This window comes from Actinia tenebrosa, unplaced genomic scaffold, assembly GCF_029948245.1.
Source record: "Actinia tenebrosa isolate PJP-AT-01 unplaced genomic scaffold, QUT_ActTen_1.0 PGA_scaffold4__44_contigs__length_22323623, whole genome shotgun sequence".
Classification (NCBI taxonomy): domain Eukaryota; kingdom Metazoa; phylum Cnidaria; class Anthozoa; order Actiniaria; family Actiniidae; genus Actinia; species Actinia tenebrosa.
In genome coordinates, this window is record NW_028292581.1 from 12,689,388 (window position 1) to 12,717,368 (window position 27,981).

The 27,981-nt window shown below is 36.4% G+C and overlaps 4 protein-coding genes, 1 non-coding gene and 1 pseudogene across 6 annotated transcripts; 2 read left to right on the plus strand and 4 right to left on the minus strand.

Annotated features, from left to right (window-relative positions):
• Positions 1-714: 714 nt before the first annotated feature.
• LOC148907112 (uncharacterized) lies at positions 715-5,100 on the minus strand (annotated as a pseudogene).
• Positions 5,101-5,544: 444 nt separating this feature from the next.
• On the plus strand, positions 5,545-9,470 carry LOC116300486 (uncharacterized). The gene is made up of 4 exons (XM_031709363.2): positions 5,545-5,676; positions 6,739-6,834; positions 7,417-7,520; positions 8,574-9,470. The coding sequence occupies exons 1-4, from the start codon at positions 5,607-5,609 to the stop codon at positions 8,781-8,783; spliced, it is 480 nt and encodes a 159-aa protein (XP_031565223.2). The 5' UTR covers positions 5,545-5,606; the 3' UTR covers positions 8,784-9,470.
• Positions 9,471-9,707: 237 nt separating this feature from the next.
• On the minus strand, positions 9,708-13,130 carry LOC148907113 (uncharacterized). Of its 2 annotated transcripts, none has more exons than XM_089037141.1 (4): positions 12,996-13,130; positions 11,512-11,785; positions 10,426-10,912; positions 9,708-9,942 (listed from the first exon to the last, which is right to left on the minus strand). In XM_089037141.1, the coding sequence occupies exons 1-4, from the start codon at positions 13,114-13,116 to the stop codon at positions 9,856-9,858; spliced, it is 969 nt and encodes a 322-aa protein (XP_088893267.1). In that variant the 5' UTR covers positions 13,117-13,130; the 3' UTR covers positions 9,708-9,855. The 2 variants fall into 2 exon arrangements, with proteins under 2 accessions (XP_088893267.1, XP_088893266.1); XM_089037140.1 differs by having other exon boundaries at positions 11,512-11,788.
• A 506-nt stretch (positions 13,131-13,636) lies between these two features.
• LOC116290506 (pyruvate dehydrogenase [acetyl-transferring]-phosphatase 2, mitochondrial) lies at positions 13,637-15,740 on the plus strand. Its single transcript, XM_089037231.1, has 2 exons — positions 13,637-14,628; positions 14,934-15,740. Exons 1-2 carry the CDS (start codon positions 13,722-13,724, stop codon positions 15,554-15,556), a joined length of 1,530 nt encoding a protein of 509 aa, XP_088893357.1. The 5' UTR covers positions 13,637-13,721; the 3' UTR covers positions 15,557-15,740.
• A 1,423-nt stretch (positions 15,741-17,163) lies between these two features.
• On the minus strand, positions 17,164-27,924 carry LOC116290508 (uncharacterized). The gene is made up of 7 exons (XM_031697550.2): positions 27,805-27,924; positions 27,452-27,562; positions 23,601-23,914; positions 21,666-22,512; positions 20,454-20,588; positions 19,317-19,512; positions 17,164-18,604 (listed from the first exon to the last, which is right to left on the minus strand). The coding sequence occupies exons 1-7, from the start codon at positions 27,898-27,900 to the stop codon at positions 18,414-18,416; spliced, it is 1,890 nt and encodes a 629-aa protein (XP_031553410.2). The 5' UTR covers positions 27,901-27,924; the 3' UTR covers positions 17,164-18,413.
• On the minus strand, positions 19,147-19,218 carry Trnas-gga (transfer RNA serine (anticodon GGA)). Its single transcript has one exon. It is a non-coding gene; the product is annotated as a tRNA-Ser (tRNA).
• Positions 27,925-27,981: the final 57 nt, after the last annotated feature.

Sequence of the window (27,981 nt, forward strand, 5' to 3'; positions counted from 1 at the left end):
TTAAGTTGGGACAAATTGGCTGCTTGATGTTGATGAGTAATTCTTCGAGTTTATCCACTTGTGCCATTCCAACCATGGCTCCAAATACTTGCCCATAATAGTGTGGATGACTGTCCAAAAAATACACGTTGTTGTTTTGACCAACGAAACACACGGTCATCCCGTTCGCTATGATCAACGATGCCAAGTTTCGTTCTCTAACTAGCCGTTGTAGATAGTAAGGCAAGGGAACTCTTGAGGTACTTGAGGATCCACAGAAAGTAATAGAAAGATCCAAGGATTCCTCCAATGTCACAGTGACAGGGGCAATTACAGCTGTTAGATGGTGATTTGCTTCAGCTACACTGAAGAATGGATTGCCTAGGGATTGCGTTACATTGTCATATACCTGGTTCCCTCGAGCAATGGCAGACAACAACAATGATAACCATGTTTGATTCAGATCGGAATTACAAGTCAATTGGCGAATAGCATAATGTAGTGAGCTAGTGTATTCCTTTGCCATTAACAAGGAGATGAAAGTACAGGCATTAGAACCATTCCTTCCAAACAGAGTTGCTTGAGACAGCTGTGGTGGTAAAAACCAGAATTTGGAGGTACCAAGCGATGATTTAGCAATCTGAATATTAACTGCAACTGGATGATGCACAGACTGGGATGTTTGCTGGGAGCTTGCACTGACATTAATTTGTGGTTGCAAAACTGTAAAGGTGTCTAATTCTTGGTCAATGTAGGATTCCCAAGCTCTTGAAGAATAGTATCAGGATCTACTGTTTGGTTGATGTGAATACTATCGTCATCACTGCCATCACCAAAATCATCATCATCTGAATGGTCTTTGGAAGTTGTGTTTGAACTGGATGTTGGTTTAAGGTGGCTTTCATTAAAGGAAGTTGCTAATTTATTTATTGTAACATCAAGATTTTTAGTGCAGATGGGACATTTATTTGCAACCAAGTTGAGACATGTTCTGTGGATGGTGTGGAAACATGGAAGTCTTACAGCATCAGCTGTTGAGTCAGTAACATTGCATTCAATATAGTCACAGACTTTGGTTGCATCTGGGAATGTTGCTTGGGCAGACTTGCAGTGAGTGTAAGCAAATGGGAGAGCCTTTGCGTCAACAGTTGAATCAAAGGTATGAAGATGGTACATGTATTTCTTGTCATTTGTTTTGCCACTGCTATTTTGATTTTGCTGCACCTGAAACCAATACGTTTTGATAGTTAAGATTCTCAAGTCTCAATTTTTTAAATTTATATTTATAACTTACTATATATATATAGGGGTTAAAAATGTTTTAAACTCATTAATAGGTAAACATACCTGTTTTGATTTACCCAAGTTTTTTCCAACTGACTTAATAGTTGAAAGGAGAACCTCTGCAGATTTTCCAGCAACAATACTCATATCTTTTTCAGAACACCCTCTTTTATAAGGTTTCACAAAACTGTTTTGGAAGTTCTGTTCCGACTTTGAAGCTGTCATTGCTGTTGCTTTTGATCTTATTTGCTTTGCATCATCGTATACCTGTACTCGGTCTCTCAGCATACTGTGCCATATCTCAACCTTTTTTTCAGTAATAAGAGTCATCCAAAGTTGTTTCATCTTGTAGTAAGTTGAAAAATATTTTTTACGGTACCATAAATCACTTAGCATTGATATTGTTGATCGATTGTAATGTTTTCTTCTCCAGATTATGAACAAAACCATTAGCCGCATCATTGTCTCAGTGTATTCTTCAAGATCTCCTGACCTAAAAATTAAGGAATAATGGAATACACTAAGTGGAATAACTTCTTCAAGTATATGAAGTAGACAAGAATATTCAATATCTTTGCAAAGTTTGAATTTCTGAAGTAGTTTTGATCTAATTTTTAACCATCCCAGAAAGACAGCATTGATTAAAATATTGATGCGAAAAGGTTTGGGCTTGTTTGGTAAAACTGATCCAAATATCTTGTGGTATACATTTCCCAACATGAAGTGATACATCTTGATTATGTCTTCTTGAAGATTAAGAAAGACATGAAATGGGCCTTGCTCTGGGATTATTGAAAGAATACTTGGATTATTCGATCGAGCTATCAGCTTCTTTTGATAGAACCATGTTGGCCAGTCTCCAGGAGCCGGCAGTACATATTGCTGAAGGTAGTTATGAAGATGAGGGCATTGACCAAATATAATGATGAATGGCTGCTTCATAGTCCTCCATACTTTTCAGAGATTGTTCAAACTCATCTATAAGTATTGTCGTACTCAGAGTGGACAGTTCACTATATGAAAGCTCAGAATATACCCTAGTAAAATGGAAAATATTACTGTGAATTAAAAATGGCTGATGACGAATGTCTATATTATTCTAATTTATGCTATATATTTTACCTTAATTCTCTTATTTGCTGCTGGCTGCATGTTTTTAGGACTGATTGAAAGTCCTGATGGCATTCTTGCAAGAAATGTTTGGTGTCTATCTTTATTAAAGGCATTGAGCAATTCCTTTATATTTACTACAATTATGCCTCCCCGGCAATTTTTTTTCTGTTCCAGACACTTTTACTTGGATACTGCTGTATTGGCTTCCTCTTTTTAAAGGTAGGTGTACAGCTGGTATATTTTCATGGATGTCCAATAGGCTGCTTGCCATATGTGTGGCAACAGATAGCTTAAGCTCTGATGGAAGCCTGATGGTTAAAATGTTATGGAAATCATCTAGAAGATTCACCATGAGAAATTGTCCCTGTTAGACAAGACAAAAAATATATAATATTCAAATAAAGCTGACTTGCACTTGATGCTTGATTAAATGAGCATCACCTTTTCCTTTCCCTTAGCAGTTCAAGATATTAGGGATTCCACTGCACACTTCTATATGTTTTTTTTTTGTTGTTGTTTTATTTTGTTTTTGTTTTTTTCCTTTTTTAATTATTTTTCAGAAAAAAAGTACCTTGATAGCAGCCATTATATGTTGTTGCTCCTGGGTAGGTGTGGATTAGCTGCTGCTTTTGTTGATCAACATTCCTTGGACTGGTGCTAAAGCCAAGGACCCTTCCAGCATTTATGGCAGAACGTGAGGCTCCATGCTCTTGGAGAAAAAGGCCTTCATCTTTCTGGAGTGAGCAAGTTTTTTGTGATCTATTGATTCAGAAACAAAAGAAACAGTGTTGCTGAAGTAATAATTAAAATTAAATTCCAAAAAAGGGAAAGTATTATTATCCTTAGATACATATCACAGATATCTAGCTTAAAGCACCATTCCTCAGTCACACAGCTTATCATATGATATTATGAAACCTCTACCTGAAATAGGCAAGTGTGTGCAACAAAACAACAGTTCTTTGTTCTTGGACAGCAGTATATTCCTCACTGAGGCGGGCATCTTCCCTGGATATAGATTTTAAGACCAGATCATACAACCCAGGTACATGACTTTTTGTAAATTCTCTCATCGACTGTGGACTGTAGAGCGGGGAATCATTGTTGGCTGTGTAGTGGTGGTACAATGCAAGTTGAAAGCGTTGCACTAGATCATCAAATGAGCTGTCTGTATTTAAAAATAAAATTGAATTAAATCAGAGCAAGGTTATAGTAACATGGTAGGTAACAAATTTAGTATTCATTTAAGTTTTTAAGCTTTGAATATTTATGAAATTGCTTATACATTTTGTATCTACTGATCCCATTGTTTAAATTATAGTGCAAAAAGAGTGGTTTTTCAAAATAAATTAACCATTCAAGGTGGTTAAGTTTATTATAATAGATATATGAAAACAAAAAATTAAAAATTACCAACAGTGTTTTCTTTTTCCAGTGCATCATTCATTTTTTCCCAGGTGTCTCTGTCAATCACTACTTTTCCTCTTGAAGTTTTAACTTTATCAAGTTGTTGGTGCTGAAGTTCAATTCCACATATTTCTAATAGAACATTGAGTCTTGTAAAAAGGTTCGAAAGTTGGTTTTTGGTTTCTTTGAGCTTCTCTGTTTTAGGTGAGGTAGTGTCAATAACTGAAGATGAACTGCAGTCCACCAAGTTTTCATGGAGGTGTAAAATGGGCGATCCAGTAAACTGCCATATCTGTAAAGATAGGTCAATCATAAATTCCTGAAAATGAAAAACTTGAAAATTGTTAGCCCAGCAATGAGTTTTCCCTTTTATGAAAAAAATAGTAATAAAAAAAGGAGAAACGCTTTCAAAACATGTTTAGGAGTCACCACCTGAAGTGGACTTGATAATACTTCGGAGGTTTTCCCTGCTTGGTCTTCGTTTTCTTTGTCACACTAAGAAACAAGACGTTTATTTTCGTTCATGTCCCTTATTATAACAAAAAATTAATATAAAACATTTTCCATTTAGGATTAATTACTGCTTGACGTTCGTACTTATTTTAGAAGGTGGAAAAATGCTAAGCAAATCAGAAACATGCACTTTATGAAAAACTTTCACCTTGACCTTTGACTGTAAACAAAGAACCGAAACGTTCAGGAGAAATTAGAATTTTAAACGATAACAAAAATACCAAAGCTACAGTTTTCCTTAGGGAAAAGGTAAACAAAAACTTTACACATGTGTCTGCTGCTACAAACTGACAAAAATGTTAAAGAGAGAGACTGCAATTCAATTCCAAAAGCTTCAAAGAATGAGAAAGAGTAGAGTTGTTTTGTTTTACTTTATACTTCTTTTGCTCGCGCTGCCGATGCGTATAGCTGGTGGTTTTTAAAGTCTTCGTCTGCTGTTTGTTTGCATAAATTGCACCAACGACCAAATACAGCGTAAAATCTTTGTGGTATTTTGTTCGCATTTAGTCTTGAGTGCTTGAAATAGTCTTGTTTTGGACAAGCACATCGTAGGTTTTCCCTCCGTGCGACATCCCAATGGTACCGACAAAGCCGGGAATTTATCGGCAACAGTTTTACTCTACTTATCTCCGAATTCACCGTGTACAGTCTGCCTTGGCAAGCCCTTCCTGTTCTTGTTTTTTCAGCCCTCATGCATATACCAGTCTTGTTTGAACCATGCATTAAGACTACCACTCGTAAAAACAACAACACGATAGTAGCGATAGCAGTACTCGACGGCACGCGACCCACTTTACCCTTCATTTTCTCCTTTGGTGCAAACGTAAAACTATGTGGTGCAAAAAGTATGTTATTGTAAATATGACACTCTAGCTACTCTGAGAATTTCTCGATCGGCTTTGCTTTATTCGCTTCGGCTTTTTGAATTTCGCGCTATGGCAGCAAGGTTCGTTTACAAAACAAATAATATTTTAGCGCATGCGCATTGCGTTTTGCAGCGGTGTCAGGCTTGACTTCATTCTTTTTTTAGTCATGATGAAAAGGTAAACTATACACCGTGAAAAGATGAAAAAACTTACTGACGTTTCGGACGCTAGTCCTTCGTCGGAGTAAAAACTCCGACGAAGGACTAGCGTCCGAAACGTCAGTAAGTTTTTTCATCTTTTCACGGTGTATAGTTTACCTTTTCATCATTACTGTTTCATTAGAAACACCGACGCAGCTCACACTAGTTTTTAGCTAGTTATATCTTTTTTTAGTCATTGATTATTGAGAGCTTGGGCTACCTGTGGTGTGCATCAGTAACCAAGATGGCGGCTGCATCACGCAATGTGTTGCTTCCTGTTGACGGCTCTGATCAGAGTAGAAAAGCTTTTGAATGTAAGTAATTCCAAAATAAGGGCCTCGTTGTTAAATTGTTTTAATTTTCAAAGCAAGTGTGAGTTTAGAATAACAAATTATGAAGTTGGGAGGGGTGAAGGAGGAGCTCGGAGCTGATGATCTGACCTAAATTTAAACTTAAATAAAAATAACAACAAGGTAATCCAGTCAGTGGCAAAATGCCTCTGCTATCAAAAGGAGCCCCGTTAAACATATAGACGTTTAAAATCCCCTATATTCTATCGTTTAGTAACCTTACTATCCTCAGAATGCAGGATTCTTAATAGCAGAACGTTGATAAATGTATGTCTCAGGGGCATTTTTACCATACGTCTGATAAAGTCACTTCATCAACGTTTGATTGAATTCAACGAGCTATATGTGTCACAACTGAAGCCTTTGGTCTTCCAATTTTTCTGTCACTACTACCTCAGAGGCATAGTCGAGCGTTTTACTAAGAACCATACATCACTCCCCCCTCCAAATATATGGCCCCCTACCCAACCCAAATAAATGCAGATTCTCATACAAACAGGAACTGTACCACATGTACCAGAAGATCTTATCTTAAAATCTCGTAATATAATACACTAGCTATTGAATGATTATTATAAATTAGCACTATTTTCATTGCCATTAGCTGATTGAGAAACAGTCATGACTATATGGGAACTGTGAAATGTGAAATGGTACATAAGAATGATTTGTTTGATTGACGGCAGTGTATTACTTCAACTTCAACTTCAACTTGTTTATTAGACTTTTTTATATACAGTTATATATTTACAGGATATAATATTCAAATACATATTGTAATACAAATAAGGGAAATTATGTTATTTTAGGTAATAAAAGTATAGGGCGATTAAAGTATTAGCTTATGCTTTCTACTTGTAATTGCCCTCCATAGTGGATTAGTAAAGTATATATAGCATCAAAAAAAGAGGAATTACAAATATCATAAACACAAATTACCAATTTTACCTGCCATGACTGTTGTCTCAGTCAGCACATAGCTCAATCAAAACCTTAGTAAATGAAGCAATTGTTTTGCATTGCTAGGGTACTGCACCCATCTTTATCATGAAGGAGATACTGCTATTTTTCTTAACGTTTACATTCTACCAGAAATGTATGATGCTAGTTTAACATGGCCAGGTAAGTAAAGATCAGCCAGGATTTTAAAAAAACCACATCCTTTTCTTAAAAAAACTTCCTTTTTAGGAGGGTACCACTTAATAGCCAGCGGCTATAACAAACCTGTGGCCCTCCTTCCAGGATCGAATTTGGAATTTAGGAGTTGATTTTACATGGAGGGAGGAAAACCGGAGAACCTGGAGAAAAAACCCTCGAAGCACAAGAGAGTAAACTTAGAAACTCTACTCATGATCACCTACAACACATTGATGAGAGGCAAGTGCTCTCACTGCTACGCCACTCGTGCTTCCCTAAAATTTGTTTTCGTAAAATAAATGGATATTAGTGAGATGGGAATAAACTTTATAGCCATAGGACGTAATAAAAATGTATGCTTCCTCTTGCGTCACTTTAGCCACCAGTTATTGATACAGTTTTTAACCAAACCACTTTTTACTGTCACAACTATTTTTTCCCCATTTTTCCCTGCAATTTATTATGCAAGTAAATTAAAATATGGCAAATAATTTTGGTGGTTGTATATGACCCTATAATTCAAATGGCTTATTTTATTAATTTCTTATTCATTTGATTATTTTGTAGCTGTAAAAGATGTAGCTGAAGACTGGAACTATAACCAACATGTCAAAGAAAAAGAAGCTGATGAATTGCTGCAAAGATATGAAAAAAAGTGCAAAGAAAACTGTGTATGTTTTTTAAAACTTATGTAGTGATTACTAGCAAGGGTGGGTTTAGGGAGGGGGGGTGGGGTGAATTGTAGATTTAGATGCTTTGTTTCAACTTTCTCCTTTAACAAATATCCCCAGAATACAATACAAAAATATTTCTGCAAACCATAAATTTTAAGAATGCCATTGCCAGCATGCCGCAAGACCTTCTTTACTTTTGTTTTGCAAAGTCAGCATCTACATTTGTCTAACACCAAATTTTTGCGGCCATACTCTCTCAATTTCTGGATTTGCCCCTGACTAGACAGACAGGACAAATTGTGAAACTTAGAACAAGGTGATTGATACAGGTGACGGGTGGTGTGGAAAGAGATTGTTATGTCAGTTGTGAGGTTCTTACACCAAGATATACCAAAGATCATACTCTTTTCTTAGGAAGTACAGTGCTGCAATGTTTTGACCTCAGACTGCTAGGCTTCAACAGGCGACAGTATATTATAGACTAATGCACCATGTACACCATACTATGTCTAAGTACACTATCGTCTGACACAGACGGATAGCTTGCAGTCGAAACATTATGGTCCTTATTTTTGAGGTGTGCCGCCAGGACCTCAAAACCCTGACCCTATCCCAGACCTAAAATATTGATTCTACATACCCTACCCCAGACTAAAACTAAGAATTGTACACCCTATCCCAGACTAAACCTGGTTAGTCAATAGATTGCAATCAATTTTTACTAACATTTTTATTGTTTTTGAGCCGTCAAAAAGGGTAGCCTATTCACCATACAAAAATGACCAAATTGTTAACCCTATCCCAGACTAAAATGATACCCTATCCCAGACAAAATGTCAAAAAATGATACCCTACCCCAGACCCAAAAGCTGAAAAACCATACCCTTAAGGGCGGCACATACCCATATAGCAAATATAGGAGTACCCCCCTCCCCCCCCCCCCCCCCCCCCCCCCCCCCCCCGGGAAAATGGGTAAGTATTATTTATTCAATTTCCACAATGAATAATATTTTTCATTCCAACAATTCATTACTTTTTTATTGCTTTTAGTTCTCCTCCAAGTCCAATAAAATTCCATTGTCATTCGAAGATGCTGGCAAGGTTGCTGAAAAAATATGTGACTTTTCTGTAGAGGAAAAAGCAGACATAATTGTCATGAACCACCATGGTGACAAAACAGAGGGTGAAGAACTTGGGTCCACATGTAGCTACTGCGTCAAGAATGCAAAGATACCAGTTTGTGTTCTGTTTCTTCCATAATAATGACAAACATGGACATGAAATATTGAACAACAAAATCAGTTAAAAATAGCATATTTAAAATAAAAATTCAAGTGTACTTGATGATGACATTGGAAGATGTTGAAATGCCATACTATTTTTGTTGTTCAATGTTTTCTGCAAACTTTCCTTGTTATACATGCATTAACCAAGGAAAATAATTATCTAGATTGTCCATGTTGACACAAAATAAGGATCCTTCCATACACATAAGACTTTTCCACTGATTGTTTTTGAAAAGACCTTTACTGTGCTATGCACTTTCCCAAAAACACTTCCACAAGTTTTGGATTTCTATTTAACATCTAATCTTGTTGACGACTTCAAATTTTGCTCCAGTATTTACCCCTAACAAATTAGGTATCAAATTAGATATCCTGTTGGGACTAAGAGTGCCCAATAGGTGAATAAGGTGACAAAGGACTGGCGTCCAAAACGTCAAAAAGTTTTTTTATCTTTTCACGGTGTATAATTTACCTTTTTATCATTAATATTTTAATAACGTCATTGTTTAGTTTGGGGTGCAGTGATGTAACTAATTACGTATGTATATAAATGTACTATGTGAATGTAATTCACAATATAAATATTGATAATTAATAATCAGGCATTGTGATAAAAATCAATAATTAAAGATCAGTAATCAAATTAAAGTAGATCACACTATTCTTTCTGTTTGTAATTGCTTTGATACATTTGCAAAGTTTTATTCATCACTAGAACTGAAGAAAAAAAAAGGTTGTCCTTAAATTTTGAAAAACTTTATTTTTTGAAAAAGTGGAGTGTGATCTGCACTATGAAGCATAAAATAAATCAATATAATTTGTTGCCTGCAAGGATGTCACTGAACTGGGTTTTTAGGCCAAAAACACATGGTCACGCCTCTAAACGTTTACAACTCTGCCGACAATCATCAAAATTTTATTCTTTATTTTTTCTACACATGTCAGTATCCTCTCTTAATTTTCCTTTCCCACAAATTATCAAAAGAAGCATGGGTATAGTGTAACATATTTCAACCCTCTTGTATGAGATTCTGATTTAATTCAGTTTAATAGCCCCTACTAACATCAACAAGATAATTTAATGGCTTTCCTTGCTCAAACAACTTGTAATTTTTTGCAAATACTTCAGCAACCTGCAAATATTTCAAAAAAAATATGTAAAAAATTTTATTCTTGATTATATTTATGTTATTCTCTATTTCCAAGAGATATAAAATGCTGCAACAAATAGCAACTAATATGTTGAATGGTTTGAACTGAAAGTGAGTATTTAGAGCCTAGCATGACGCAGGCCGTTTGTCATTCTAAACCAGTTAAGTGACCATAATCACATGAGTCTCCCTGTAGCTCAGTGGTTAGAGCATTCAACTGATATCCAGAAGGTCACAGGTTCAAATCCTGTCAGGCAGAATATGTTTTTTCTGTCAAGCCTCTGCATAAGCTAGCTGTGACTATTGAATATCAATTAGTATCAATGATTTTCTTTTTAGATTTTTAATTCTGATGTTGGTGTCCAAAAGACTCAGTATTGGGACCTATTTGGCATGCATATTTTTTATATCTCATGAGAGCTAGAATGTCATCATATGTATTGCTGATGAGAAAAAAGTACTTACCTCCTCAGCAAACGAAATTGCAGCACAATGTGGTGTAATAGTGACTCCAGGCATGTCCCACAGTTCACTGCTTTTGGGTAGGGGTTCTACTTCAAACACATCTAAAACGGCACCTGCAATCCATCCATTCTTCAGTGCTCTTAAAAGGCCTTCCTCACTTATGACATCTCCACGACCTACATTTATGAACACTGACTGACGGCACTTACAGACCTCAAGTACATCACCAGATAAAAGGTTTTTAGTTGTGGGAGTACTTGGTAGAATGTTACAAATATAATCGCTAGACTCCAACACTTCTTTCAAACCAGACTGTGTTCTAAAATTATCCACATTGGGTGGTAATTCAGTCCTCGGAGTTCGTCCCATTGCCCAAATAGTCATCCCTAAGGCTTTACAGTACTTTGCAACCTCTTTTCCAATGTCTCCAAATCCAAGAATACCAAGAGTCAACTTTGATAAGTTGCGGTATTTGACATCATTCAACCTGTTGATCAATACACTGAAGGCATTAAATTTCGTAATAAAATTTGTAACATCACACATTGAATTTTACAAGAATAACATGCTTAACAGGAATTTTGGCTTTCTAAAAGGAAGATTAGAAACCAGTAAGTGAGGAATTGTATGATAAATGCCACAGCATCGATTCCAATAGACGTTATTTGGTTTGGTTTTGGCACCAAATGTTTCCAATCCAGATCACAATATTGTCATTCCCTAAGTAGAGTATTATTTCTTTGTTTAATATTTAATGGTGGCACATGTAAAGACAGATAAATATGGATTAAGGAACTTGAATAAAGAATCCTATTCTCAAGAGAATTACATACATGCATCTGAAATTAAAAAACACTACACCCCAGTAAAGGAATAAAGTCTAGCTAGTAAATGACCGCTCATTGTGAGTCTTTCCTGTAGCTCTGTGGATGAGCCTTTGACTGGTATCCGAAACGTTATGGTTTGATCCTGTCAGAGACTCTGATTTTTTTCTGATTTCCTTTCAGCTAGAGACAAATGATCAATAATTATTCCTATAAAGTCTAACTAGTCAGCTACTGTAGGGTTTGAAGAATTTTAACATACCAATTATGCTCTTCTTGTCTTTTCCATAATTTTCTGGAAATTCTCTCCCTTGCAATAATCTCTCCTATAACATATTCTGCCATAGCTTGCCCAAAGACACCACCAAAACGAGTAATGAGGTAAGGTGGAGGGGCTTTGTCCTTGAAGCTTGCTATAACACTGTCAATGCCTGCCCATGTCAGCTGAAGCCACTTCAAGTTTGAAAGTTGACTGAGATATGGGACTATTACAGGATCACAGATTAAGATCCCTGCTTCTTGAAGTTTGGTCACAGCTACTGTAAAACAAACACTATTTAATACAAGTTTACATCTTTTTTGCTGCTTGATTAGAATATAATAAAATAATAAGAAAATAGACTGATTCCATAACTCATAGTTTTTGCTTGTTTTTGGGTCGTTGTAACTTTAACAAAAGAGCTAAAACACCAAATTATGGTATGAGTCTGATTAGAAAATTAAATAGATAATAGGAAATAACTGCAAAGGACTTTCAGATGGAATCCAAAACAATGACCCTCCACATTGATCTAGTTGGATGCTCTAATGACTGAGCTACTGGAGAATCTTTAGTAAGCAAGGGTTATCTGTGGGTTTGACAACAAAGTGCATTATGCAGTCACACAGTACAGTCAATTGCCAATTTACATTATTTGACCAGATTAACAGGGCAAAAATTGATATGCCACATCATGCATGCATGCAGCATGTTACCCTGGGTTGTAGTGACTGAGTAGTGAGGTAATGAGGGGGAAGGTCATGGGGGGGGGGGGGGGGGGGGCAATGTATCATTTTCCTGCCAAATTGATACACACTCATGATCATACACATTTCATCTTTAGAGCTTACTGCCATGGTATCAACAGATTCAGGATATCTTTTATGGTCACTCCCAATCACTACCCAAAGATATTAACCTTGTTGAGTTAAGTTTTATCCAGTACTTTGAAAACACAGCCAATCAGAACACAGGCATCCACTACCCATCAGGCATTGCAACCCAGATCTATATAAATACATTTTCAATGGTGTGGGCTAAATAAATGCAGGGGAGATTAAATCCATGAGTGGTGAAGGGGGCAGCTAGCTATTAGCCCCTCCCCCCCCCCCCCCCCCCCCTCCTTGCATTTCTGGTAAAACCTTGATTATAGTCACCCCCTTCCAGGGGCGGATGCACCCCCTGCACCCCTCCCCTGGATCCGCCCCTGCCTTCTTAAATCCCTGGATCTGCCACTGAAATGAAGAAATAAATCTTTTTATTTATACATGGTAAGCTTTATGTAAAGCTACAAGCTTGCTAATTCAGCGTCTTCAGGAAGGCTGTCTTACAGTAAAAATGTACTGTCTTCGTAAAAATGAAAGGCAAATTATCTGGATTCAGGATAAACCCCGGGAGATAAACTAATGTGTAAAATGTAAACCTCGCCGCCATTATATCATAAACTTACTGTTATATAGCGTTATATATTCCCAACTACTACTCACCGTCTTGGTTAAAACCTTCTGGGGCAGGGATTTCTTTAAAATTCAATTCTGAGCATTTCTTAGCTAGTATTCTCGTCAAGTTAGGTATCTGGGAAAATACTTGCACAGTCCTGGTAGCCATGACTGAGAGGGCCCCAAGATCTATAGCTGCGTGACAACAACGATTGCGTGAGAGATATCAGCTGGAGTTCTTAGCTGCTGGGCTCCCTGTGTTTTTGTTCTGATGCTGTTTCTCGGCTAAGTTTTTATCTTTATCTTTTTTTGTTTATCCTTCGTGGTAGTACATTCGCCTCTCTCATATCTATGGTCTTGGGTTTATAAGGTATCTTGATTTGATTTTTTTTTGCATGGTTCGGTAGCTTCCTCCTTATACAAAAACCACATATGTTAGTTAACCGGACCGAGACTTGGATCAGACAAATCAGACAAAAGGTTGTTTTGAAATTTTGTTAAATTGTTAAATTTTGAAGGTTTAAAAATCGCCCCTTATTCCTTTCTACTGCTTTTGCTTGGGCTTCCTGTGACCTGATCGGCTACTCTCGACTATTCACGAATTCACGAGGTCACGTTTCGTGCCGACGCTATTCCGACCTTTGATCCGACATTGTATCGATTGGGTGACATGATGTAATAAATGAAGCGACAAGAAAAAGCAGATGGGAAAGATGGCCGGTTGATCTTCATGAATGACCGTTGCCTCCACGTGTAGCCGGCAAATAATTGCTTATGCCATCGCCAAAGAACCTATCTTATTCTCCTTTCGCCATCATGAATCGTGGAGAAGTAATCGGGGCTCTTAACCGGTGGAAGTGGCCTGTAGCTGGTGTAGCAGCTGCTTTTGTAGGGTCATTGTACACGTTGGGATTCAGTCAGGTTTTTCAACTGTACGCCTCTGATGACAAAGAAGTAGCTGGCACTTCATCTTATGGCGTCAAAGGACTTCTTAAAAAACTAATACATGACTTTATCCAAGGAGGAAAGAGCCCTGACAATCCACCGTTAAGTCCCAGCGAAGCCAGCATGATTATCAGAAAAAATGAGAAACGTGTGGATGTGAACAGTGGGGTGGTTTATTACTACGATACCAACAACTTGGCTTCAAATAACCCCATGGAAGATCGTAACACAGAATGCAGGATAATAAAGAATAACGGTTTTCTCTTTAGTGTGTTTGATGGCCATGGTGGCTGGCAGTGTGCAGAGGCTGTGAAGAATCGCCTTCCACTTTATATTGCACTGTCTTTGCTCGAAAAATCTGAACTCGGGAGATTTGAGAAAAAAATTATCAAGGATTTACTATTGGCCAGTTTGTATAGCAATGGAAGTACTTCAGCGAGTTCAAATACTAATGAGACATCGTCTCTTACTACTGATTACACTTTATCTAAAAAGCAAGACATTTTTCATACTGGGCCAAAGTATCTAGTCCAAAGTCTGAAGGACGTATTGAATGGTGATGACAAGTTAACCGCAGAGGAATCCTTGAGCCTTGCTTATTCGCAGTTGGACGACGATATTTCTGCAGAAGCGATTCCTCTTAAGATGTTGGATGATTCTTTCGTAATTGGTGCAACTGGTGCTTGTGCAGTTTCTGCTTATGTTGAAGGAGACAGTATCTATCTAGCAAATTCTGGTGAGTTAAGAGTATCCCCTCTCCCCCAACCCCCTCATTTTTATCTGTCATTACTATATTGAGAGTTTAAATGCCATGTATATAAAGTTCCAGTTTTAGTGTATGGCAAGTCACACCCTCTCACGTTTATCTCTCATTACTATTATTTGAAGGCATGCACTCTCTGGCTAAGAGAAAGGAAGAATGGGAAGAGGGTCAGAATGTTAGTGAGAGTGTTATCTATGTACTGTGCACCCTCCTACCAACCTGCCTCCTGCTACCCCTTAACAGAATGGTTAAACATTTTGTTGTTGTTATTGCCTTAGGTGACTGCCGAGTGGTATTGGGAAGTAAAGCACAAAGTGGATCATGGGTTGCCCAACAACTTACTGAAGACCAGAATAGCAAAAATGAGAAAGAATACAGGAGATTACTTAAGGAACACCCAGGTGAAGAAGGAACAGTGATTAAGAATGGGAGACTTCTTGGACAGCTGCAGCCATTACGTGCCTTTGGTGATATTCAGTACAAGTGGGACCAAGTTACCCACTCTCACATTCTTACTCAAATATATGGAGGTCCAATTGTTCCTCCCCACTTGTATAAAACGCCTCCATATCTTACAGCCAAACCAGTCACTACCAAGCACCAGATACAAAAACAGGACAAATTCATCATTCTTGCTTCAGACGGCCTCTGGGATTCACTGTCCAGTCAACAAGCTGTGGAATTAGTTGGACAGTTCTTAGATTCAAGTAAGAAAAACATTGGCGAGATTCTAGAGAAGAATGCAGCAACACACCTTATCAGACATGCTATTGGTGGTAATGATCATCATTTTGTAGCACAGATGCTTCTTGTACCAGAACAATATCGCCGCATGTGGAGGGATGATATAACAGTTACTGTCGTATTTCTTAAATCAGATGACTTCAATTCCAAACTTTGATAAAATCCCTTTATATTGTACTCCTGTTCATGCACAAAATTGTCTTGATATCATAAACTTGTGTAATCTTAAAGTCATCTAAAGTTCATTAAGACACCAAGGATTGTACTTCCAAGACAAAGTTGCATCTTCTGAGAAGTCATACTGAAAATAAATGCAAGAGGGCAATGTTTTCCCTGAACTATGATGTTTTATCTCGTTTTATTCTTTTCAATACCATATCAATACAAATAATTATTTATTATCCTTCAAATATCAATATCATCCTTCCTTATTTATTAGCAAGTACTATAAATACAATACTTACTCAAACTTCTTACTAGTAACCTTGTATTGAATTTTAGTTGCAGTGGTAGAAGGAAAGGCAAAAGATTTTCAATACATACATACTTTATTAGATTTTCCATACAAAGGGCTTTTCAAAACCTATTACAGTAAATAATATTATATAAAATGAACGAAACACTTTTTAAAATGCTTTTAAACTTCTTTAACGACTTCAGTTCTTTCATTCTTTCATCCAACGAGTTCCAAACCTTAATGGCTCTGTACTTGAATGTCTTTGACAAGAAGTTGTAGTGTAGAGAGAGATTTGAAGTAGGTCACAATTACGAGTGTGACGGCCATGGATCGTGGCACGGTCACAAAATTTGTTACATAGATAAGACGGTGCCATCACATTCATGCATTTGTAAGTCATAATGGTGTCACAGTATAATAAGTGCTCCTTAACAGGAAGCCAACTCAGTTCCTTCATGGCAGGGGTGGGTAATGTAGTCAAACTTTCGTGTCTTGGTAACTATTCTGCCAGCAAAGTTCTGGACAGCTTGAAGCTTTTTCACATTCGTTGTTTACGTGTTCGAACAGATGGACCAACAGTAGAAAAACTTGCTCATAATTATTAGGGTGGAAACCATTAGGAATAACAAGTCTTTATCAAAGCTATTCTTCATACGCTTAATTTGGCACAGTTTTCCCATGCATGACACGACAATGGAATTTATATGTTTGTCAATGATCATTCCCATTCAAATGCACATCTGCATTTTACATTTTGCCATTAGCCCGAATAGACTACAGGTCAATAGCCCATGAGGCTGAAGGCTGAATGGGCCATTGACTCATAGGGCATAAGGGTGAGAGGACTATTAATTTTGGTTTTTTTTTTTGGCTTTAAAAGCCATCACATTTCACTACTAGTAGACTATAGCTTATAACCTACTAGTAGCTTATCCAATCAGAATGCAGCATTGATGACAGACCGCTAGTTAGATTTGACTAAACTTTCAATAGCCTACTATGAAGATGCCCTTAGAATAGTCATGAAATGATAGGTGAGCTTGTGATAAAAACATAATTGTCCAAGGTGTTAAAAAAGGGTCTCTATATTCATTGCAAGCTCACTGTTCGTCTTGCTTCAATGCAAAGGCCTGACTACCTTTCAAGATGGCGCTAGGATTTGTGGCAAAGGGGACTATTCTTTGATTGAATGGCATCCATATTCATGTCTTTTTCTATTGGAATGATACGTTCTGAAATAGGAAAACACATTGTGCCCAAGCTAAAAAGGTATATTTACGTTCAAACAATTGAAAAATGCAAGTAACTCTGCACAAAGCTTTCCTTGGAGTTTTCCAAGGCAAATTTAATTCCCTTTCTGACCATGAATTTGTAAACAATATCAAGAAATAGAAAATTATTATGTTTGACTGTAGTCTCCCCCTCAGCCGCTTTCAGTGTCGTCACGCAACGCTTTCTCCCCCGAGTAACTACTCAGGGGAGAAAACATTGCGTGACGACACTGAAAGCGGCTGTGGGGGAGACTAGTTTGACTGTAACGTTCATTTATTGTTGATACCAAGGAGAAAGATTATGAAACGTGGATTTGTGTTGAAATTGTTGTGTTTGCTCAAGAAAAATTGATCTCTGTGACTGAGGAGTTGTTTCAAAAACAAACAAAAAACAATTTTCTGCTTAGCTGTGACTGCATATTATTGTATTTATCAATTTATGGTACGGTATGTAAAAATTATTTCTGCCAGTATCTAAGTTAACCAATGCCTACCTTTTTTTCAGAAAACAATATTCTAACTACTGTATCTGTCAGACACCCTTCCTCAGGAACCCAGGGGTAATATTCCATAACTCCATTCCTGTACCAGGAAAAAAGAGTAGGAGGATTTCAGACACCAGAATATCACTGATATTGATCACACTTGGAAAATCTCAAAAAGATACCAAATTTTGAAATGATTTCTAAAATTAAATAATCATAAATAAAGGCAATGCCTTCGTTGGACACTGTAAATGAAAGTGTGAATAGGACAGATCAGATTATTTAACCTTACTATGTTCATTGTATAGTCCCTTCTCCTTGTCAAACAATTGTGTTTCTAGTGCATTGATGATGCGCAGTGCATGGAGCATCAAATACACATACTGAATTAACCTTGATAACCATGTTACATCACCACAATCAGCTCTTTTCAGATTAACAGTGACCATGAAGCATTGGTATTACTACAATACCGTGAATTTAAACTCCCGGTACACTTTACACACAGTAGTAGCTGCAGTACACTCGTGCCTACTCTTGAATATGCATGCATGTTCCTGACAGTGCTAAGTTCATTCCTGGGCTGATTAAACAAATTGCTTCATCATCGTGCTGCATGTATTGGCCTTCAATGGTGTTTTCAGTCCTGCTAAATCTGTAGAGCTAAATAGGCATCTGTATGGCTTATATCCTTGCTGTTGCATTATAACATTGTTCATTAACTGTATTAGTCATATTCCAGTTTACTGTGGATTTGTCTTCCCACTGTTTAATTTGCCATCATTATTCATCAAACCACTTTCATGATACCTCTCCTGTGCCCTCTAGAACATTCATTTCAGATGGTGATGCACTACTCTCACTTTCTGCAAAGCTACTGGTTCTTGGAATGCTTTCGCATGTTACAAGGTGAACCGCACACCATACAGTCGTTCGGATGGCACGCGTCTGCACACAGAGGTTTTTGACAGCTGTCACCAAGCCTTGGAGATCTAAAGACAAAATTTCAATAAAAATATATTGCATAAGAACACTGAAATGTAATGATTATACATTTTTAGATGACTGTTTTTGCACATGGGCTTTCATGGTTTTTACTCAATATTTTCCAAGAATTTTTTCTTCCAATTTTAAGGGTTTTATTCCTAATTGTTCTGGTTATTCTCATACCATGACAAAAACAGTAAATACGAGACTACTGTAGTGGATCCTGGGAAGGGTCACTGGGTGTCTGTGAACTACCCCCTCCCCTTTCTGACCAGGATCATTTCAAAACAAAGTGTCTCCAAGATTGTAACATTTGGCATTTTTGTTTTTGGGGATTCCCCTCAAATCAATACCCTAAAGTTTCAATTAATCTTGTTCTAATTCCTAACTCATGAAATCAAAAGACTATGATTATGAAAAGTGTAAGGTGTATGGGAATATATATGAAATGTATTTTTGTACTGCGGTTGTAATGTATCAAATCTTGAGCTGATCCTCACAGTATGTGAAGCAACTTATCCAGCTGAAAATTGAAAAAATCCGAAAAAGTCTTGAACAGGATTTGAACCTGTGGCCTGGCAATTCCTGTGCCATGCTCTAACCACTGAGCTACCAAGTCTCATATGAGACTTCAAGGACACATTAGGTGGGTTTATCAGCCCGATAGTGTAAAAACGTGTAAGGTACTTGTATTGTTAAATCAAATTAATTCTTTACCAGAACCATCAAGGAACCTTGAAGCAGAGCATAGCCTGCTACGCCCTGCATTACCACCATTACAACTGCTTATTTCTTCTCTTCTCTTGGCCTGTAGCTCTTTAATGGCCTCCTGCCACTGGTCTACACATTCACTGATACTAAGATGAAGGGGAGAGTGTCTTATGCGCTCTATTCTGCTCACAAGGGTCTCAACCTTGAAACAGATCAGGCAACAATGATCAAATAATTATGAATAAACTCTTTGTGATGAGATTAAATTATGATTACAGTGTGACTACTCCAACCATCTTGACAAATTTTCTACAAATTAGCCAATCAAAAGTAGGAATATGAACAATAGAATTGCTACAAATCGGACAAATATCCATGGGTTTACACGGCTTAGAGGAATGCCAGCACCTTTGTTGTCGAATATGAACGTGCTGTCGCATAGCAACACAGTGATAAGATCTAACAGTGTCAGCCTGATAATATCTTTGTCTGGAAGAAACAAACTGTAATCATAAAGACTGTGTTTTATACGGTCTCTAATTTGCTTTCCTGTCATATTTGAAGTCGTACATTACTATTTTTCTATACAAAGATGAGAGTATGTGGACCGCGTGGCACTAATGAAAGGTCGTGGGTTCGAATCCCAGCGAGGTCGGAAATTAATTTTTCCGAATTTAATTCCAAGGGCTTTCGCCCGGAATAACCTCGTTCCCAAGCACTACAACTTACCTATATTATCTTCTACTATTTTTCTATACGTTTGGTGACACAAATAACTAATTTGCGAAGAAAATATATTACAAGCTCTTCTTCATCATTTAGTTTTACCAACCGCAACGACGGAAGAATATCTAAATTCAAAATTTGCTGCTAATCTATTGTCTAAATACTCAAACACTATTGGATAATTTGTAGAAAATTTGTCGAGGTGGAGGTGTCTAATATCTAAGTAACATTTGGGGGAAATAAAGAGTGTTGTACTGTCTTGTAAATGGTTAACAATAGAAAAATATCAATTCATTACAGTTATGGAATTTCTCCAGTTAATGGATCTTATAAATCCCATCGGCAAGATTTTTTTCTAATTAGAGACATAATAGAGCTATAACTGACTACCAAAAAAGTGTTGTTTGTTATTCTTACCTTTGCATGTTCTCGCAGCTGGTCAATCACCATCTTGTCAACACGAGAAGGATTCGGTTGAAGCCTCAAGTTATTGCTGTTCCCAGAACTAGAAAGCCTACGACTTGACCACAGATGAGAGATCTCTGCTTCTGCCTGTTAGATGCAAAATATTTGAGTAGATTAGGCAATGAAATTAACTATATAAAGCATTTGACTGAAACATTACATATTAAAATGTCAATGTAGTGTCAAGAAAACGTTAACACTGTCATATGTGTGCAAACATTTTCAGTTACACTGATGAAAGTCTTTGTTTATAATACACTCAACAAAATTAAGAAACTTAATTGGGACTCTACAGAGTACAATTTGGGAATTAATTGTACTCCTCTTGTCCAATCAGAATCAAGTAATTTGTTGAGTGTATTATAAGAGTAAAAAGAAAAAAACTAAAAAACAATAACATTAAGAGTGTCAGCATAGTTCCAAACGTTTTTATCCTGTGTTTCAGTTTCCTTTTTATTCAAGCGAAAACAGCTAATTCCTGCTGTAGACCTAATCCACTGTTGCTTCAAATCATTTGTCATACTCTTGATAATTATTTCTTTGTTGATCACATATTTATGAATAATAATAATAATAATGATAATAATAATAATAACAATAATAATGATAATAATAACAATGATAATAACAACAATAATAATAATAAACGTCTCAAATACTTCTAGCCGGGCACAAGCATCCAACTAATCAGGGAGACACACACACAAAAATAAAAGCCAGCAGATTGAATTAATTTACTGGAGATTCAGGTTGGACAAGATTGTTTCTCACAATCCTTGTTACAGTTCAGTTTACATATGCATGTCATCATACAGAAAGCCACTGAGCCATTTCTAGGCAACTGGGAACATGTTCGACTAATAAGAATAACTTTTCCTGCTCGACAGTAATTCTTATCAGCTGAACCTGTTCCCAGCCACCTAGAAACCTCAGGCATTCTGCATGACAATGTGCGAAATCATTATTAAACTGTCACAATTATAGCGAGGAATGGAGCCGCTAAATGCTCAACCTGAATCTGCTGTAAGAAAGATATTTGTTATACAGTTATAAAAGATATTCCCTTTGATTAGTTATTCCATGTTATTTTAAATCTATTCCCATTCATTCATGTTTCCCACTTCCATGGTCCATAATGAACAATATTATGTTTACATTCCATACCTTCTTTCTTTCCTTTTCCAGACATCGCAGTTGCTCATAGCATTCATCTAGACGCAGGTGAAGCTCACTTGTGAAAGGACTTTTAGTTCTTTGTAGAGGACTGAATGATACATATCCATTTTCTCTGCGCTCCTTGGGTGAAGGGCTTTGCAACTGATAGGATTTCTCTCTAAAACAATGCTGTTTTGACCTTGAGGAACTGACCATTTGTTCACTTTCTGAGCTCAAGTACTTCCGATCCAATCTCATTTGTCCCAAGGGTGGGGAGGAGGGGGACAGACTGGGAGAACTGTTGTACTGGCTTCCAGGTGCTGATAATGGTAAAATAAAACTCTGGATTTCTGGTGATGATGCCACATAGCAGTGAAGTGATGATGGTGACATTTGTGTGCCCTGGTTTGAATTACTAGCATAACCAGATTCACATGATTGCTGGCTCTTTCCATTACAGAAATGCTCTTGAATTGGAAGAAATGACTGGTGTGGTGAGGCATTAGAAGAGCTGTATGATTGGCCAGTAGGAGAGGGATAGGGGGATTGATCATCAATGAAACCATTTACCAAAGGAGAGAATCTTTCATACTCTGGTAAAGAGTTAGGTCTTACAGGCTTTTGAAGACTGAAGCTATCATTGGCAGATAATTCATTGTAGCTAGAAGGAGATGAGCCTAGAGGAGATAGTGGAGGTGTTACGCCATGATTGGAATCATGTGACCAAATGTTTTGTCGTGGAAATGAGCCAATGTTTGGTGCAATGCTTGGAATAGTGACAGATGGTGCTTCTGTTTGAGAATGGTGCTGGTTGGTTGTAGAAGTAAGAGGCCAGGAATGTGCTGAGCCATCAAAACTGAAAGGGAAAAAATGTATTATAAAGCATTTCCTTAATCAAATTTATTAGTTCAATTTTTATAAAGATATAGATATAATATAGATAAGTTATAGTGCTAGGGCGAGGTTATTCTGGGCAAAAAGCCCTTGGAATTAAATTCGGAAAAATTAATTTCCGACCTCGCTGGGAATCGAACCCACAACCTTCAGAATTGTACTACCAATGCAAAGATGAGAATATGTGGACCGCGTAGCACTTATGAAATACATGAAGATATAGAAACATAGATAAGTTATAGTGCTATGGTTATAGTTCAATTTTTAGTAAGCTTCGAATAAGGGAAAGTACCAAAGTTCAACTCCTATATTTCCATTACAGTACAGCAACCAACACATGTACATATAATAATAATAATGCATATAAAAATACAAAGAATATAGAGATTATCACATGTTAAGAGCTTGGTATTGTTTTTATTTATGAGTTTCCATATCATATTGCAAACGAGCAAGTCTGCAAGTGAGTGAGCGATATGATATGGAAAACGAGTGAATAAAAAAGATATCAGGCTTTTAACATATAATGTTTGTTTATTACACATTTAGAGTCGAGAGAATGACAAAATTTGCAGTTTCCAGTTTACAGTGAAGTGATATATCGTATCACTTCACTAATGTGGTTTTTATTGACATCTTTATCTCACTGATATTGACTCTAAAATATGCACAATAAAACTGTACTACGTATTTTATTCGTACAAACAAATGCACTTGTAACATATTAACTTCCTGCTGAAATAATGTAATTATAAGGGTATTATTTTGCAGAAGCAGGTGCAATATCTCATCCAGGATACTAGGGTTCCATTACCCAACCTTATCATTCAGGTAAGGCCTCATTTCTTTTTTTTAAATACAGTAACATTTTATCTCATGTTATTTGTGTAATATTATGTTATGACTTGAAAATAGATATGTATCAAAATGACCATTCAGTGTGCATTAAAAAAACCGTATACATGTATAGAAACGACATAAATACACTGTTAATCAAATCAAATATGTAATAAGTAGTGGAAGGAGTGGTCTATTTTTTACTGAACTCACTTTTGACATTGCGGCAGATATCCAGGGCCTGAAGAGAAGGTTTCACCAGGAAGATTAGTAGATTCATCGATGCTAGTGAAGTTGAAGATAGTTTCATCATCTAGAACCTTTGACAGAAGGTGAAGTGCAATGTGTTTTCCAGGTTGAGATTGTGTTGAATGAAGAGGCTTTTCTTTCTGAACTCCATTATTGTTTGTGCAAGAATGAAGAAGTGTGTTTCCTGTGATGCCATTTGGTAAAGATCCATTTTTGAAGCCATGATGTGCATTTCCTAATGTCTTGCTGTCCTTGTATCTATTGGTGCCATTTTGAAACTGAAAAAATAAACAAATATAACCTTCAAAAACCTTCAAATTTAATACCTGAAACAACCTCTGGTTAATCAAAGCCAGGGCACAGCTAACTCACGATGAATTTAGAAATAAGCATATTAAGTTTTGTGGAGGGAGAAAAACTGGTGAAAAACCCGGAGAAATTAACCTTAGAATCAAGAAAAAGACCCAACAAACTTTACTCACACCAAAGTCCAGGAATCTAACCTGAGACCCCAGATGTGAGACGTGAGCACTGTTGCTATGCCAAGCTTAATATTACCATGAGCATATCATGTGTTATTATACCTTTAAGTTACAAAATGTATAATAAAACAATTATTGAATTTGGTTATCTGGAGATATTGCAAATTATGAACGGCCTTGAACGTTTCATCTGCCTCATCATATGGCTTCGGCAGAAAACATGGCCATCTTGATAATTTGTGATAATATCATGCTTATCCAATAATTGTTCAATGACTTATAATTTTAGGCTTGAATATAAAGATTTTTAAGCTGTGATTGGTCGAGTGACTGGTGATTCTGAAACGAAAATCACCGCTGCATCAGTGATTATGAGGTTTTCCAAAGTTTTCCAGATCAGAAGTAATACTAAATCGTTTTTTATCCTGAATTTCAATTTTTCTGTTATATTCAAGTTTAAAATTATACTAAAACAATATTATTCCCTTCAGTGAATAATTGTTAAATATTATTCTACTTTATTAGTATATTAATGAAGTAGGACAATATAAATATGACCTATTCTCTACTCTTTATTTTCAGCCTGCTATAATACAATAATTATTATCATAGAACTTTACAATACGTGTAACACCCTATGTTAAATGCATTCCCGTATTAGTAAGCTTACAAAAAACTTCATTTTCAAAAACTATGTACAGTAATCTCCTAAATGTTTTGCTTACTAGAAGATAACTGAGATTGTACCAGGTGTTGGTATATGTACTGTAGTTAAGTATGGTGTTGGTGAGTGTTTTCTGTTAGCGTAAAGGCTGTTGTTATGAATGCAGATTACATTTATTTGTACTGTATGCTTACTCTATGGGGATCATATAATAAAATAATCGAAAAACATTTTTTCATTGGATGAAGCAAATACTTCTTGAAAAAAACATCAAGAGGTCTCGGGTTTGATTCACGGATAAAATTTACATATTTTATTAATTACCAGGCCCAAATAACACCTAAAATAAATATCCTATATACAATAAATTCAGTTTCAGTTCACATGGATTAGGATTTTTTGTTAGTAAATTATTTTTCCTCAGAATGGTAACAAAATTAAAGCATCAACAAAATAAACTAATCTCACTCTATTATTTTAACATAATGAAAAAAATTAATCTTGTTCATCAGCAAAATATAGCATTTGCAACAAAATGAGTTATAATTCTACAATTTGAATCTTTAAGTGAATTTATGTATGCAAACCAATAATGAAATGAAATAAAATAGAATGGATTTTGAACAATAAAAGTGGATGACCTATGGTGCTATATTGATGAACCAATCCAGAATGAAAAGGTCATCATTGTCAAACACAAGTGTACTGAACACACAATCTTTTTTAAGTGACCCAGCCATCAGCAGCTGAACCAAATGGTTTCCATGGTAGCAAACCCCCAATAACCTGATTTAACATTTCAAGTCATTCAGTACAACAAATATCGAACAATAAAAAGAAAAAAATTTAATATATTGAAACAATGAAAAGAAATTTATCTATCTATATTCATCAAAAATACAAAACAAAAAAAAATTGTGAGTAAAAAGGCTTAGGAAAACTCCTGGAGAAAAAAAAACTTTAATACCAACTTTGGTTTTAACTTCAGTTTTTAAAATGATTTTTTTTTTTTTGTTTCACCAATTTACAAAACTAAACTAAACTAAAAGAATTAAGTAGTAATAAATTATGCGTTCGGTGTGTATATAATGGAGTAGAGAGAATAAGAGAAAAATATCAAATGCCCTTGGCAGGATTCGAACCCACGTCTTCGGTATTCTAGTCCGATGTGTTAACCCCTACACTACAAGGACCAACCACGCTGATAACGCAGCCAGAATATGAAATGTAGGGTATTCGTGAGGATCCCAGAGCGATATTTTTTCTCTATAGATAAATTGAACACCGTAAATATGTACGCAAAGAATAGACATAGTATAGTAGTAATAAATTATGCGTTCGGTGTGTATATAATGGAGTAGAGAGAATAAGAGAAAAATATCAAATGCCCTTGGCAGGATTCGAACCCACGTCTTCGGTATTCTAGTCCGATGTGTTAACCCCTACACTACAAGGACCAACCACGCTGATAACGCAGCCAGAATATGAAATGTAGGGTATTCGTGAGGATCCCAGAGCGATATTTTTTCTCTATAGATAAATTGAACACCGTAAATATGTACGCAAAGAATAGACATAGTATAGTAGTAATAAATTATGCGTTCGGTGTGTATATAATGGAGTAGAGAGAATAAGAGAAAAATATCAAATGCCCTTGGCAGGATTCGAACCCACGTCTATTCTTTGCGTACATATTTACGGTGTTCAATTTATCTATAGAGAAAAAATATCGCTCTGGGATCCTCACGAATACCCTACATTTCATATTCTGGCTGCGTTATCAGCGTGGTTGGTCCTTGTAGTGTAGGGGTTAACACATCGGACTAGAATACCGAAGACGTGGGTTCGAATCCTGCCAAGGGCATTTGATATTTTTCTCTTATTCTCTCTAAAAGAATTAAGCTTATATCCAACAGAAATACAATATCACACCATAAAAATTTCATTTTACTAACAATGCTTAGGAAAACTCAAAGACAAAAAAATAGGATACAAACTCTTTCAAATTTTTGTATTAAGAAGGAAAATAAAAAGAATTTCTTCAACCAATTTTATTTTAAACAAACAGTAGTTTACCAGTTTACAGAACAAAACATATGCAGAATTACGTCCTTCATGAAAATAAGCTCAATATCATTGAGAAAAATATAAAATGAATGACTACAAAAAAAATCTCAAAGCAGTTAGTTAGATAATTATGCTGAATATTTCCAAATAAGAAAATCTAACTTTTCTTATTCGTGCCATATTTACTATGTGCTATTTTTTGTGGGATGAAAAAATTTTTGTCATTAATAAAAGGAACTGAAATAAAAATCTTGTAACTTTTTCACTTGCTTGTTGTCTAAAATAAACAGGAATAAGCTTGAAGAAATAATAATGTAAACTTCGACTTGATATTGCAAACTAATCTTGAATAAAAGATTATGGGAAAACGGCAAAAAAGTTTTTTTAATATCCCAAGTTATTGGCTAAGAAATATTAAACGAATCATAGCTTCTTTCAAATATGAGTTAACTCTTTGATCTTCGCGGAAACGTATGGTCTGCAAATTGCTTGTATTTGTACAATAACTGGTCAAAGTAAGCTACCTTTGTTACTTTGGGGTTATAAAAACACACGGGCCGTTATGTTAGGTCACTAACTAGACTCGGGGATTTTTTATTTACCTGCAATAACGAGCTCTGCCCCCTGTGAGCTGTAGACCAGGTCTTGTTAGAGCCAGTCGAGTCGAAGTTAGAACTCGGCACGAAAGGTTTGGCCGCGGGATTTGGAACAAACTACAAGTAAAAACACAGTTATATCAACCTTAAGAAGGTCTACGGATATACTAGATTAATTAAACTCAAAATAAAAGGGATAATTTTCTTCTAGGATAGGCAAAAAAAAAATTTCTTCTGCTGAGATGAACGTCCGATGCCTTCCACAAGAAAGTTTAGAGGGTTACGATTACACTGCATAGACACTGCTTCAGTGAGGTCGGAAAGCTCCAAAATGGGCACCAAAACGTGCCAGAACAAACCTTGGTTTTCTCTCTTCTCGAAACTTTGGCTATACCGGACAAATCCCTGTGCGTTCGATCGTTTTGCCCATGGTCCGGCTGGGCGGAAAACGCCATTACTTCGCCATATTACCAACCTTCGAGTAGAAAACTGCGCTGAGGTGACATCGATTGGTTCAAATTCGACAACCAATCACG

Coding starts and splice junctions, on each gene's coding strand:
- LOC116300486 (XM_031709363.2), top strand. CDS start 5,607: ATGGCGGCTGCATCACGCAATGTGTTGCTTCCTGTTGACGGCTCTGAT. Junction 5,677..6,738: donor GAGTAGAAAAGCTTTTGAAT/GTAAGTAATTCC, acceptor TTGCATTGCTAG/GGTACTGCACCCATCTTTAT. Junction 7,521..8,573: donor AAAAGTGCAAAGAAAACTGT/GTATGTTTTTTA, acceptor TATTGCTTTTAG/TTCTCCTCCAAGTCCAATAA.
- LOC148907113 (XM_089037140.1), bottom strand. CDS start 13,116: ATGGCTACCAGGACTGTGCAAGTATTTTCCCAGATACCTAACTTGACG. Junction 11,789..12,995: donor AGAAGGTTTTAACCAAGACG/GTGAGTAGTAGT, acceptor TTTGTTTTACAG/TAGCTGTGACCAAACTTCAA. Junction 9,943..10,425: donor CAATTTCGTTTGCTGAGGAG/GTAAGTACTTTT, acceptor AAATATTTGCAG/GTTGCTGAAGTATTTGCAAA.
- LOC116290506 (XM_089037231.1), top strand. CDS start 13,722: ATGCCATCGCCAAAGAACCTATCTTATTCTCCTTTCGCCATCATGAAT. Junction 14,629..14,933: donor TATCTATCTAGCAAATTCTG/GTGAGTTAAGAG, acceptor TTATTGCCTTAG/GTGACTGCCGAGTGGTATTG.
- LOC116290508 (XM_031697550.2), bottom strand. CDS start 27,900: ATGGCGTTTTCCGCCCAGCCGGACCATGGGCAAAACGATCGAACGCAC. Junction 20,589..21,665: donor TGGAAAAGGAAAGAAAGAAG/GTATGGAATGTA, acceptor TGCATCTAACAG/GCAGAAGCAGAGATCTCTCA. Junction 18,605..19,316: donor AAGGTTCCTTGATGGTTCTG/GTAAAGAATTAA, acceptor TTTTGTCTTTAG/ATCTCCAAGGCTTGGTGACA.